Source organism: Canis aureus, chromosome 8 (genome assembly GCF_053574225.1).
Source record: "Canis aureus isolate CA01 chromosome 8, VMU_Caureus_v.1.0, whole genome shotgun sequence".
NCBI lineage: Eukaryota > Metazoa > Chordata > Mammalia > Carnivora > Canidae > Canis > Canis aureus.
The window spans coordinates 38335259-38347786 of NC_135618.1; the positions used below are offsets into that span (position 1 = coordinate 38335259).

The 12528-nt window shown below is 63.8% G+C and overlaps 1 protein-coding gene across 2 annotated transcripts; it reads left to right on the forward strand.

Moving 5' to 3' along the window:
- The first annotated feature begins 1329 nt into the window (after window positions 1–1329).
- TELO2 (telomere maintenance 2) lies at window positions 1330–12244 on the forward strand. 2 transcript variants are annotated; one of them, XM_077906082.1, is made up of 21 exons: window positions 1330–1591; window positions 2257–2634; window positions 3209–3486; window positions 4825–4893; window positions 5076–5223; window positions 5514–5616; window positions 5844–5912; window positions 6086–6227; window positions 6312–6448; window positions 6852–6931; window positions 7144–7245; window positions 7527–7615; window positions 7766–7857; window positions 8003–8119; window positions 8224–8295; window positions 9420–9584; window positions 9980–10071; window positions 10398–10497; window positions 10597–10661; window positions 10902–11017; window positions 11960–12244. In XM_077906082.1, exons 2-21 carry the CDS (start codon window positions 2288–2290, stop codon window positions 12064–12066), a joined length of 2490 nt encoding a protein of 829 aa, XP_077762208.1. In that variant the 5' UTR covers window positions 1330–1591; window positions 2257–2287; the 3' UTR covers window positions 12067–12244. The 2 variants fall into 2 exon arrangements, with proteins under 2 accessions (XP_077762208.1, XP_077762209.1); XM_077906083.1 differs by having other exon boundaries at window positions 2299–2634.
- Window positions 12245–12528: the final 284 nt, after the last annotated feature.

The following is a 12528-nucleotide window of genomic DNA, read 5'->3' on the forward strand; positions in this document are numbered from 1 at the left end:
GGGTTCCCGGCCGAGGGCATCAGTCTCAAGACGGTGTGCCAGAGAGGGCCACTTGTCATGTGTCAGAACCCCATGGCTGAGGAGTCTCCAAGTGTCGGTGGAGGAAGTGGAGGAAGAACTGGGTCACACGGAACGACTGGAGACTCTCCTCCCAGAACTGAGTGCTGGCTGCCAAATACAGGAGCAAACCTCAACGTCTCCGAGTGAAAATTATTATCACTTAAAATTGTTTGTCTAGCTCAAATGTGAAGCTGCCTGGAGCAAACAACAAAGGCACTTTTCGGACACCTAACGGCTTTGGGGGTGTGTCTCCCATGCTTCAACACAGGGATCCAGGCCCAACGGAGCTGCTGTCCGGGCTCCAGAGCCGGGCTCCAATCCAGGAGCTGACTCGGGGGGATTCCCAGAGGCCCAGGAGGGCATCGTCCTCCCCGCGACCCGTCGCAGCCCACACCCACTCCGCAGGGGCGGCCTGCCTGGCCCAGCCCTGCCCTGCACCTTTGCCCCCCGCCCCTGCTCCCTTCCTCCCGCCTGCACGCCTGGCGCAACGTCCAAATCGGAGCTCCTCATTCTGCTTACATTTTTTTTTAAATTTTTTATTTATTTATGATAGTCACAGAGAGAGAGAGAGAGAGAGAGGCAGAGACACAGGCAGAGGGAGAAGCAGGCTCCATGCACCGGGAGCCCGACGTGGGATTCGATCCCGGGTCTCCAGGATCGCGCCCTGGGCCAAAGGCAGGCGCCAAACCGCTGCGCCACCCAGGGATCCCTCTGCTTACATTTTTAAAAAAAAGATTCTATTTATTTATTCATTTGAGAGAAAGAGAGAGAGCGAGCGAGAACGCGCGAGCGCACGGGATCGGAGAGGGAGACCAGGGGAAGACGGAGCGTCTCCAGGGGGCTCCCGGCCAGCGCGGGGCCCCCCCGGACCCCCCCAGCGCCCCGAGGCCGTGACCCGAGCCTCAACAGCCGGAGCCGCAGGCTCCCCTGCCTAACGCCCCTGCCGACTTCGCGGACGGACGGCGCCTGTTCTTCATGCGAGCCCTTGACCCGCAAGCGGGGGCCTGGAGAGGCTGGCTGTACGCAGCAGGCATTTAAGGAGTGCGCGCGGAGGGAACGCATCTTCCCAGACTTCCCCGGGGGGCAGCCGAGGCGGGACCGGCGCCTCGCTGCGAGGCCTTCCCGGGCCGCCCGCGGCGCTGCTGCCCCCGCGCGGCCGCCGGGACCCGGAGCTGCGCTCGGAAAGCGGCCACCTGCTGCGGGGAACCCTTGCCTTGGCGGCCCCGCCCACCCCAGGTCCCGCCCCGCCGCGCTCGGCGCAGGCGCAGACACGGCCACCCGCCCCACGCCTCTTCCGGGTCCCGGGCTTCGCGGCAGATTCGTCGCGATGTGCCCGCGGGCACCGGCCTCACGGACTCGAAAAAATTCAGCGGCAGCTCTGCCAGCGCGTGGGAAGCTCGTGCCCCGAGGTCTCACGGCCTAGGCCACGAACCGCGTGCAGAACTGGGCCTCGGCGGCCGTGCCGAATCAGCGGAGAGATAGCAGCGGCGGGGCGGCCGGGAGCGCGCGGGGAGACTCCGGGACCCAGCGGGTGCGCGCCTCCCCGAGACCCCCGGGCGCCCCCTAGGCCCCCCCTGGCCCCCCCAGGCCCCCGCCCGTCCCTGAGGCCCCCCTCCCGGCCTCGAGGTCCCCCGCCCGCCCCGAGGTCCCCCTCCCGCCCCGGAGGCCCCCCTCCCGTCCCCCAGGTCCCCCCCCCACGCCCCTGATGCAGCCTTAGCTAGTGGCCGGGTGCGCGGACAGACCACCTACCTAGTGGTACTGAACCCCGCAGAGGGGCCTGACCAGAAATACTGCAGATGACACGGGTTCCTGGGAGAGAAGCTAGGATGCGGGGGTCCAGGGTCCCCGGCCTTAGCGCCGCCGACGCAGGAGTTAGGATAATCCCCTGTGGTGGGTGCTGTCCTGCACATAGGGGACGTTGACCAGCATCCTGGGCCTCTCCCACCCCCTCACTAGATGCCAGCAGCACCCCAGCTGTGACCCTGAGGTCCAGTGGACCTACTGTAGAGGGTACCAGGAGGGCCCTGAGCTGGGAACCAACTCTTGGTAGAAATGGCTGGTGCTGGCAGGGGAGGATCCTGCGGGTGCAGAGAGATGGGGTCCCTAGCCACCTAACAAGAGGGGCCAGGGGGTGGGGGTTCTGAGAGAATGTGGAACCCACGTCTAGTCTGACAGCGGGTCCCGCGTGGTTGCCAGGGGCTCCGTGGCCGTCTCACCTGAGTCTCCCATGGACTCCAGGATGGACCCAGCTGTCTCTGCAGTCCGGCTCACCGTCCGGGAAGCAGTTCACACTCTTTCCTCCTCCGAGGATGGCGACCGCATCCTTTCCACGCTGGGGTCCCTGAAGCGGTATCTCGGTGGAGCGGAGAACCCGGCCCTTCCCGGGGAGCAGGAGGAGTTTGCCAGGATGCACTTCTCAGCCCTGCTCCGGTGTCTGGTGGGCAGGCTGAGCCCCGCCTGGCTGGAGCTCCTGCCGGGCGGCCAGCTGGAGGCACCATGGGCCAGCTTCTTTCTGGAGGGCCCTGCGGACCAAGCCTTCCTGGTGCTGATGGAGTCCATCGAGGGCATGGCTGGGTGAGTGGGGCTCGGTCTGATTATGTGGTCACTTGTGATGCAAAGGATTGCGGGCCCACAGGTTCTCCAGTAGCTGCGGGAATTCGGTGTCCTGAAAGGTTGAGAGTAGGACTTGCCCCTGGCGGAGCACTGGAGAATTTAAAGGGGGTTGTGTTAATCTCCTTGGCAATGAAGAGGCCCTTGCCCTGGGTCCTGCCCCGTCGGTGAAGGGAGAGAGCAGGAGCGTTCCCATCCCGGTGGCTTAGGCCGTGGGCCTTGCCGTCCTCGTGGGGCCCCTTCCTTCCCTCCCTTCCCTCCGTGCCTCTCTGCTGTGCAGTGAGCCACCTGGCCCTGCAGCAAACTCATGGGGACACCTTCCTCGAGGCAGTTCCCAGACACTGCGTCGTGCGGGGCTGCACGTGGCCCCGGGTCGTGGCACAGCTGGGTTGCGGTTGCTGAGATACACGCAGAGCTGGTGTGGAGCGGGAGACGGGACTGGCTGGCTGCCAGGGGGATTTAACCATCGGTTTTAGGTGCGGGGTGAGCTGTGGGTCGCGGGCTCCCGGCTCCCGCATGACGCCTGCTCTTGCTTCAGCCCGAGCTTCCGTCTGATGAAGATGGTGCAGCTGCTGGCCCAGTTTCTGGGCGCCGGCAGGGTGGCCGCCGTGATGGAGAGCCAGTGTTGGCAGCTGGCCGAGCCGGCCTTCCCGCTGCTCCAGGAGACGCTCCTCGCCAAGCTGGTGGGCCTGCCCGACCACCTGGGCAACCGCCTGCAGCGGGAGAACCTGGCTGCCTTCCTTCCGCAGAACTACTTCCCTCTGCTCGGCGAGGAGCTCCTGCGGGTGCTGCAGGCCGTGGTGGACTCTCTGCGAGGTGTGGGGCCCTCTGCGCTGTCCTCAAGCCCTCTTCTCTGGCCACTGCCCCCCCCCCCCCCGGCTTCTCACAGCCTCTGGAGAAGGGATTCTCTGGGTGATGCCATTGGCAGGTCTGCGGGCTGGTAGGGACCTGTACTGGTCACAGTGGCTGAGCGTCACCCACTTCTTGGCTCTTGACCTTGGAGATGGAGATGACCTTGATTCCTTTAGCTCCTGGTTGGGCTGCTGGTGAAGCCGACCCGGTGGGGCTGCTCACTGCCAGGCCACTCACCGCGCTCAGTCTCCGCCACCCCGGGTGGGCCCTGGTGTCTGGACCGCCTGCTCTCCCGCCGTGGGGTGAGCACAGGGTCTTGCCCCTGTGTGTCCAGCGCCCCAGCAGCTGAGACTGTGCAGTGGGTGCCATGCGCGGGCGCTCCTTGAGGCCCTTCAGTTGTGCTCATGTGGCCCCCGTGGCTACCCCGCGAGGGAGGCCTTGCCACTGTACCGGGTGAGGGAGCAGGCTGAGGCAAGGCATGCCTGTGTCTGCTGAGCCCACGGGGTCTGTCTCGGCTTAGCTGGGCCGCCCCACTTCCTCGTCTGTGCTGGGAGAAGCCCCCAGCATGTTCTGAATGAGTCGAGAGCAGATCTAGACCACATGTGGTTCCGTTGGGCGGCTGCATCCTCGTCCTTGTAGGACTTCGGATGCCCCCTCTTTAGGTGGCAGATGCTGTGTTTGCATCATGCACGTCCTGTCTCATGCTGGGCACCGTCCTCCTGGCGCTTCTGGTGGAGCTGGTGCTCCCATCCTCACGTGTCCCCATGCCCTGTCGCTCCCTGCGGGTGGCTCAGACGCCTGCCACCCGCACCATGTGGCTGACTGCTTGGGCCACCCCTCGGTGCCTCCTCCTTGTGCCTCCACACTGGGCCCTACTCCGTGGTGATTGGGCGAGCAGGAGGGTGAAAGCCTGTTTGAAATTATGATGGGTGCTTCCGGTTAGAAACAGTGCTACTGGGATTTCAGTTGGAGTTAGATGGAAAGGAGTGGTGTTTTTTTTTTTTTTCTTTTTTTTTTTTAAGATTTTATTTATTTATTTATAGAGACACAGAGAGAGAGGCAGAGACACAGGCAGGGGGAGAAGCAGTCTCCATGCAGAGAGCCTGACATGGGACTCGATCCAGGGTCTCCAGGATCACACCCTGAGCTGCAGGTGGCGCTAAACCGCTGCACCACCGGGGCTGCCCGAGTGGTGTTTTCATGACACAGAGATGCCCTGTCCAGAAAGGAGGTCTGCTCGCACTTAGTTGGGAGTCGCCTTGTGGCCTTGCCCCTGACTGCCCCCTTTCCTTCTCGTGCCAGGTGGCTGGGACTGCTCCATCTCCTTCTTGTCTCAGGTGCTGGGGAAAGCCTGTGTCCACGGGAGACAGAGTGAGTGTTTCCGATCCTGGGAGGAGCCCCCAGTGCTTTCTAGCTGTCTCCCTGTCCTTTGTGTCTGCCATCCTGGTGGGGCGGGAGGATGGTCCCGTCACCTGGGCCTGCACCCCCACCCCCCAGCGTAGACCCTGGGTGCCCTTGGGCCCCCAGCTCAGGCTTCCATGTGCTTCCCCCAGAGGAGATCCTGGGCGTGCTGGTGCCACAGCTGATGGCCCTCACCCAGGGCAACTGCCTCTGGCAGCGGGTCTGTTGGCGCCTGGTGGAGTGTGTGCCCGACCGGGCCATGGAGGCTCTGCTAACCGGACTGGTGGAGGCCGCCTCGGGGTAAGGAGCCAGGAGGGCAGGAGGTGGGGGTTCCAGGGACAGCAAGTCCGAGCTCCCGTGGAGAGGCTGTCTCCTTGGTCGGCCAGGCCAGGGAGGGGAAGTCCGCTGGTGTTGAGGTGCGGGGCTCTTCTGGTTTCCACGTTCACTGGGAAGGAGAATTCAGGTCTGGCTCAGCTGCGGCGCAGGCACTGGGTTCCTGGTGGTTAGCACAGAGCCCGGGGGGTGAGGGCCGGCCTGCTGAGGTCTCTGGAGATCACGCTTTGCTCTCTCTCCTCGACTGTGCCTCACAGGCCTGAAGTCCTCTCCCGGCTGCTGGGGAACCTAGTGATGAAGAGTAAGAAGGCCCGGTTTGTGATGACCCGAAAAATTCTGTTCCTACAGTATCGATACTCGGTGAGAGCGTGGTGAGGGTGAGGGCGAGGGCGAGGGCTGAGGGCGGCCCCAGGGCCTGGGAGACGTGACCATAGCAGGCGGAGCGGAGCTCAGTCGCCCAGGAAACCCTGCTGATCCTCATCCCAGACCCTGCTCTGGGGCCCCCGGCCAGATGGTCCTCGGCCCATGATGTGGCCAGTGGGTGTTGGCTTGGTAGATGGTGACATGGTGCCCGGCTTCTGTCACAGACACCCATGCTACAGAGCCTGCTGGGGTACCTGGCCATGGACAGCCAACGGCGCCCACTCCTCGTACAGGTGAGTGCGGCCCGGCCCACCATCCCTGCCGCTCCCAACACTCCTGCCTGGAACAGAGCCCCTCTCGGGCTGGCCGCGGGTGAGGACGGTGGCGCTGAGGGCCATGCAGTCTCATGCCGTGCTGGGGAGGTCGGTGGAGCTGTCTAACCGGGCCGGGCCGTGCCTCCCACCAGGCGCTGAAGGAGCTCCTGGAGACGTGGGGCAGCAGCAGTGCCATCCGCCACGCACCTCTGCCTCAGCAGCGCTACGTCAGCAAGGCTGTCCTCATCTGCCTGGCACACCTGCAGGAGGCAGAGCTCCGGGACAGCCGGGACGGTGAGCAGGACGTGGGCACCTGCCCCATGCCCGCCCTGCCCAGCACGCCCGCAGCACTCAGCCTGTGGGTGTCACTGCTTCTAGAGCTGCTGGCCAGCCTCATGGCGGGAGTGAAGAGTCGCCTGGACAGCAGCCTGCCTGCCGTGCGCCGCCTGGGCATGATTGTGGCCGAAGTAGCCAGTGCCCGGATCCACCCCGAGGGCCCTCCCCTGAGGTTCCAGGTGAACAAGGCCTGCACCCTCAGTGTCTCCCTGCCCGGGGCCCACAAACCTGCATGTTGGCATGGAACTAGCCCTGGTGGCCCCAAGGGGATGGGGTCATAGCCCCTCAGCAGGTCCTGAACACATGCCCCCAGGTGGATTCCCTGGGGCATCTGGAAGTGTTCTCTCTGGGCAGGACGTAGACACAGCGGACAGGCGTCCCTTCCTGTCCACCTGCTGAGCCCCTGGGATGTCTCGGGATTCCAGCCCCTCTGGAGGGTGGGCTCCCCTGACCTTGCACATCCAGTGCTGCCTGCTGTTGTGCGGAGACTAGTGAAGTTGTGGGCCATGGTGGAGGCTCTGGGGGCCCTGGGCCTGCCCCCTCGTCACTACCCGCGCCAGCTCCAGCCTGTGTGCCTTTCAGTATGAAGATGATGAATTGAGCCGAGAGCTGCTGGCCCTGGTGGCGGCCCAGCCTGTGGCTGACAGCCCCTCGGAAGCGAGGTGAGGGTCCCTAAGCCCCATGGTCCCTGCGCTCTGGGCTCGGGGGGCCGGTCATGGCCCATTTCTGCGCGCATGCTACTCCCTTACCTTATCCTGGGCTCCAGTTGCTGAGACTCGGGTAAAGAAGCATCGGGTGGGGGCAGGGGAAGCACTGCCTGGGGCCAGAAGCTTGTGTGGGGCCTCCCCTAGGGTTCCTTCTTTGTTCTCCAAAGCCCGGCTGTTGCTCCAGTGGCTGCAGAGGCTCCTGACAGAGGGAGCACGGAAGGTGGTGGTGTTCCGGCCCAGGCGGAGGGCGCGGGCTCTGACCTGGACAGGTAGGGGCTGATCTCAGGTGGAAACGGCAGAGGGGGGAGCAGCCCTGGGCTGGCCTCAGAGCCCCACACACGTGAGCATGGGAGTGGACAGCCCACGCTGTCTGGAGGTCGCGGGTCAGCCTTGCAGCCTTGCCGCTCTCCGCGAGCGCCCTGATAGCAAAGTCTGCGGCTCCTGAGGCTTTGGGGACTTGGGGTGAATTCCAGTGAGTCAGGAGCACGGCCCGCCTGTTGCCTGCCCCTGGGTGACGGGCGGGCCCCACGGGCCTCTGCTGCTTCCTCAGTGACGACGACCTTGTCCCCTATGACATGTCCGGGGACCAAGAGCTGAAGAGCAGTAAGGCGCCTGCCTACCTCCGGGACTGTGTGGAAGGTGGGCCCTTTCCCCCACGGGAGCCCCGCCGAGCACCTGCCCTGGGGTGGCTGCACCGCGGGAACGGCCTGTGCCCAGTCCCTGTCCGCCAGCTCTGCCTCGCACGAGGTCAGGGCTGAGGACCAGCGCAGGCCCGTCTGTTCTGTGCAGCCCTGACCTCCTCGGAGGACTGGGAGCGCTGGGAGGCAGCTCTGCAAGCTGTTGAGGGGCTGATCGTCAGGAGCCCAGCCGCCACTCGCGAGGTGAGTGGGGCAGGTGATGTCGAAGAGGGGCATGTGCCTCAGTGGTCGTGTGTCTGGCCAGGAGGCCCATGGCTGGGACGGGGAGGCAGAGGGCTGCGGGGGCCCAGGGCAGGCGGGGGCTGAGGCCTCTGACCCCTGCGTGCAGGTGAGCGTGGAGCTGGCCAAGGTGCTGCTGCACCTGGAGGAGAAGACAAGCGTGGTGGGGTTCGAGGTGCTGCGCCAGCGAGCCCTAGTGGCAGTCGTGGTCACAGACCCGGCCCCGGTGAGTCCCCGGGGCAGTGCTATGGTCCTGCCGCCCGGGCAGCGTTTGCGTTGGGGCCCGACCCGAGTGGCGGCTCATAGCAGCCTCTCGCGTGCCTGGCTTAGGTAGCGGAGTATCTGACCTCACAATTCTATGCCATCAACTTCAGCCTCCGGCAGCGCATGGACATCCTGGACGTAAGTGCTCAGGCCCCGTGTCCCACTTGCCAGGCCCAAGCGGCCCTCGTGAGGGGAGGGGAGTGGGTACTTGCCACAAGTCACGTGGTCGGAACCAGAGGCCTCCCCTGGTCCCTTGTTGCTGGACCCAAAGGGCTGGGACTGGCACCTGTCTGGGGCTTTCTTAGCAGTGCATGGGACTCCGTGGAGGCTGCGTCCTTTGCCTCAGACAAAAGGTTTATTAAGACAAATTCTCTTGCCGTACAATTCCCCGTCCATGTGACAGAACGTTATCTGGTTTTACAAACAAAGGACGTTCTAACACTTGCCATGGTGTGGGTGAACCTATCGGACACTGCTCAGTGGGAAAAGCTGTTCACGAGAGGCAGGTCTCTAGGGTCATCAAAATCACAGACAGAAAAAAAAAATTATAAACAGGAAGTAGATGGTGGAGAGGGTGTGTTTCACGGAGACCGTGCTCCAGTTTGGGAGATGGTGGCGATGGCCACGTGATGTGAATGACGTGCTGCGGCTGAGCTGGGCATGCACAAGTCAGTATGGCAAGTGTGACAGTGTGTGCATCTTATGTGGTGAAACAGGAAGACAGAGATGGCACCGCACAGGTCACCATCTCGGTGCTTGCAGTTCAGTGGCACTTGGTGCCTGGATAGTGTCGTGTGACTACATCCTGTGTCGCTCTCAGAGGAACAGCCCCTGGCACGCGCTCCCGTGCTCTGGCACCTGCAAGCACCAGGCTGCTCTCTGCCACCCTGCCAGTGCTTCCTGCACTTGTTCTGGGCCTGTCCGTGTGCAGCCTGGGTCAGAACTTCATTCCCTTTCTCAGGTGGCTGGGCACCAGGTTGGATGAGGTTCTGGACTAGAAGGGGCTCTGGGTGCAGGAGCAAGGCCGCTGGGCTGTTGCCAGGGAGCACGGCCACGTTCTCTCCTGTCCGCACATGCGTGAAGTGATCCTGTGATGCTTGGAACTGACATTCTGCGTGGTCCCTGAGCGTTCTCCGCGCCGCCTGTGAGGGCTGACTGCCCAGGGAGCGGAGGGCTCAAGGGCACTTGGCTTACCCGGAGTGTTAGAAAGTACCATGCCTCCCTAGAGCAGTGACAACGTCCTGGTCATCCCTCTCCTCTAGGTCCTGACCCTGGCGGCCCAGGAGCTGTCTCGGCCGGGGCGCCTCCCCAAGGCTGCCCAGGTCGGCTCCCCGAGTCCCGCCTCCCCGTCCAGCAGCACCGAGGCTCCCGCCTGGCGGGTGGTCGTGGAAGAGCGGATCAGAAACAAGACCTGGCGGTTCTCTCAGGTCAGCCAGGACCCGGTCAGGTCCTCGTGCTCAGTGACCTCCAGCTGCCGCCCACACTGAGCGGGGCCAAGTCGGGACCAGGATGGCGCCCACACTAGGGTCCTTCCTGTGAAGGGGGTTTGGGTACAAACTGAGAGACGGGACAGGTGCCGTGGGGCTTCAAAGTGGAGTGGTTTCAAAACGTGACTGTGCACGTGAGTGTGAAAAAGGCCCTAGAGATTCTTGGTCAGCAAGAAGTGACGGGGTGTGTGCTGTGTCATCAGGGTCCACTCGGGCCAGGCTGTCATGGGGGGGCGGGTGCTGCTCACCCCCAGCGGCGCACAGGACGGCCGGGTGCCCACAGCCGAGTTCCACATGGGGGAGGGCTGGTGCCTGTGAGCACCGTATGTTTGCAGGGCTCTGCCCGGCGGGGACCGGATGCTGGCCCCAACGAATTCAGCTTGGTAGCTGGCTGGTTCTTCTTCCCCCTCATTCAGCACTTTGACAGGTGAGCGGGAGGCCTGCACATCCCTGCAGACGAGCGGCTTCCCGGGGTGGGGTCTGCGGTCCCAGCAGCAGGTCACAATCTGGGTGGTGGCCCTCTAAAGCTTAAATGGTGAAGTGAGGGTGTCCGGAGCCGCAGCCTGTCACAGGTGGTGGGTTCTGGCTGGTGGGCAGGAGCCACGCTGCGTCTGTCCAACACCTCACGTGGCTCTGGGTGCTGCCCGGGGACAGGCAGTGAGGAGCATCCGGGTACTGGGTGTCCCTTGGTGGCCCAGGTCTTGGGAGCCAGCTCCGAGGGCCCAGCCTGCACATTACAGGATTCTGTTTTAGGCCTCTGGTGACCTTTGACCTTTTGGGAGAGGACCAACTGGTCCTTGGGAGATTGGCCCACACTTTAGGAGCCATGATGTACCTGGCTGTGAACACCACGGTGAGTTGGAAGTGGCAGCTTCACCTGGGACGCAGCACAGGCTCCAGGGTGGGCATCTCTGGGTGCCACGACCCCTGCCCATGGCCTCTGCTGTTTCAGGTGGCTGTGCCCATGGGCAAGGCCCTCTTGGAATTTGTGTGGACCCTTCGTTTCCACGGTGATGCGTGAGTGGCTGTGGGGCTGAGGGCAGTGGTCCCATATGGACAGAGATGGGGTTCCAAATCCTGCTGTGATGTGGATAGCAGAGGCGGGGGCGATCCTAGCTTGGCCTGGCACTTTGTGAGCGGGAAGGGGAGGGTGGGGTTGGGTGTGCTTTGGTGGTCTGTGGGTCTGCCGTAACCCTGAGCAGATGTGGGGTCTCTGTGGCCCGGGGCTCCATCAGGACTCGGCCTTCCTGCCTTCAGCTACGTGCGCCAAGGCCTGTTGTCTGCGGTCTCCGCTGTCCTGCTCAGCGTTCCGACTGCTCGGCTGCTGACTGACCTGCCAGACGAGCTGCTGGAAGCTGGGCCCTGGCTGGCGGGTAAACACCGGGCCCCCAGCTGCGTTGGCGAGGCGGGCGGGAGGAGGCTGGTGCGGCCCGGAGCGTCGTCATGGGCCAGGGCATGGGGATGGCAGAGGCCTTGGGGCTGTCCCGTCGCTCGTCTGCACACGAAGTGGCCCCTGGCAGGGGATGGGGACGTGGCTGTTACTGGGTTGCTTTGGGGGGTTGTGCGGGGCGGGGGGGGGCAAGGGAAGGCGTTCTGAGGTGGGGGATGAGGTCTGTATTTGTGGAAAATTCCAACACTTCGTCACGGTTTCAAGAACCATACAGTGAGCACCATGGAATCAGGTCGGCCAGTGAGTGTTCTGACACTTTCCCCCGTCAACATTCTTGGAGCCAGCGTGACCTCCCGTCTGCAGGCACTGGAGTTGTCCAGAGCAGCGCACGCATTTCCACCCCCGGGGCTCATGGCCGGGACTCTAGGGTCTGACCTGCTGCCCCGTGTGGATGCCCAGGGTCTGATGAGGGCCTATTTCTGTCTTTTCTACCGGACCTGGGTCCAGGCAGGGCCCCTCCAGTGCGGGCCGTCCCGGGCCCCTTTTGTCATGTTGGTGGGTTTGCAGAGCACCCTTCAGTGGGGCTCTGATCACGTGTCAGGACGGCTGTGGGCAGTGCTGCCGGTGTGTGGTGGCGTCCTGCGTCCTGGGACAGGTCGCACTGTCCTGGGCACATGTGCCCTCCCCATGGAGACAGTGGGTCTCTTCCATCCCACTGCCACCATCGCTGCAGTGGGAGCGGGACGTTGCCCCCGCACAGGGACAGAGTAAAGCCCTTTGCTTCCATGGGGAGGGGGTGGGGGTCGCCGGGCCACGCGGGGCCCCATGAACTTGTGCAGGAAGACTTCCCTGAGGAAACCGCAGACGGCAGGCCTGCCCAGCCGTGTGACACTGCTGCGGCCCACTTTCTTTTCATCTTTGGCAGATGTGGCGGAGCAGGACTCCGACGAGGACTGCAGGGTGTTGGCTGTGAAAGCATTGCTGCTCCTGGAGAAGCTCAAAGACACACTCCTCCCGCTGACGCCTCCTTAGCCTGAGTGCTCCAGCAGTGGTCCACGCCAGGGCCTCCGGCACTGCCCCGCGGACACGGCATCCCCGGAGGGAGGAGCTGCTGGGGCCCCTGTGGGCTGATTCTCCGCCTGTCCCCAAGCCCCTTCCTCACCCAAATGCAGGAGACTTTTAAAAAAATAAAAAAGGAGAAGAAAAAGGAGCTGCAGGTGCTCAACCCCATGCCTCAGGGCTCTGAGCTGCTCGGCACGGTCCACAGGGACACAGGTGCTGGAGGCTGCTGGGAGGCACTGGGGTGGGAAGGTCCCACCTGGCTCTGACCTGCCACAAGGCTGGCCCTTCAGTGGGAGCTGGTGACACTGCTGCGAGAGGCTGCCTTGTGAAGGCCCTGGCCCCCGACTGGTCACCATGTCACCTGGGCAGAACCTCCCCTCCCCTATGTATGTGTCCTGCTAGAAACTCAGAAGTGTGCTTAGGCGCTTGCCG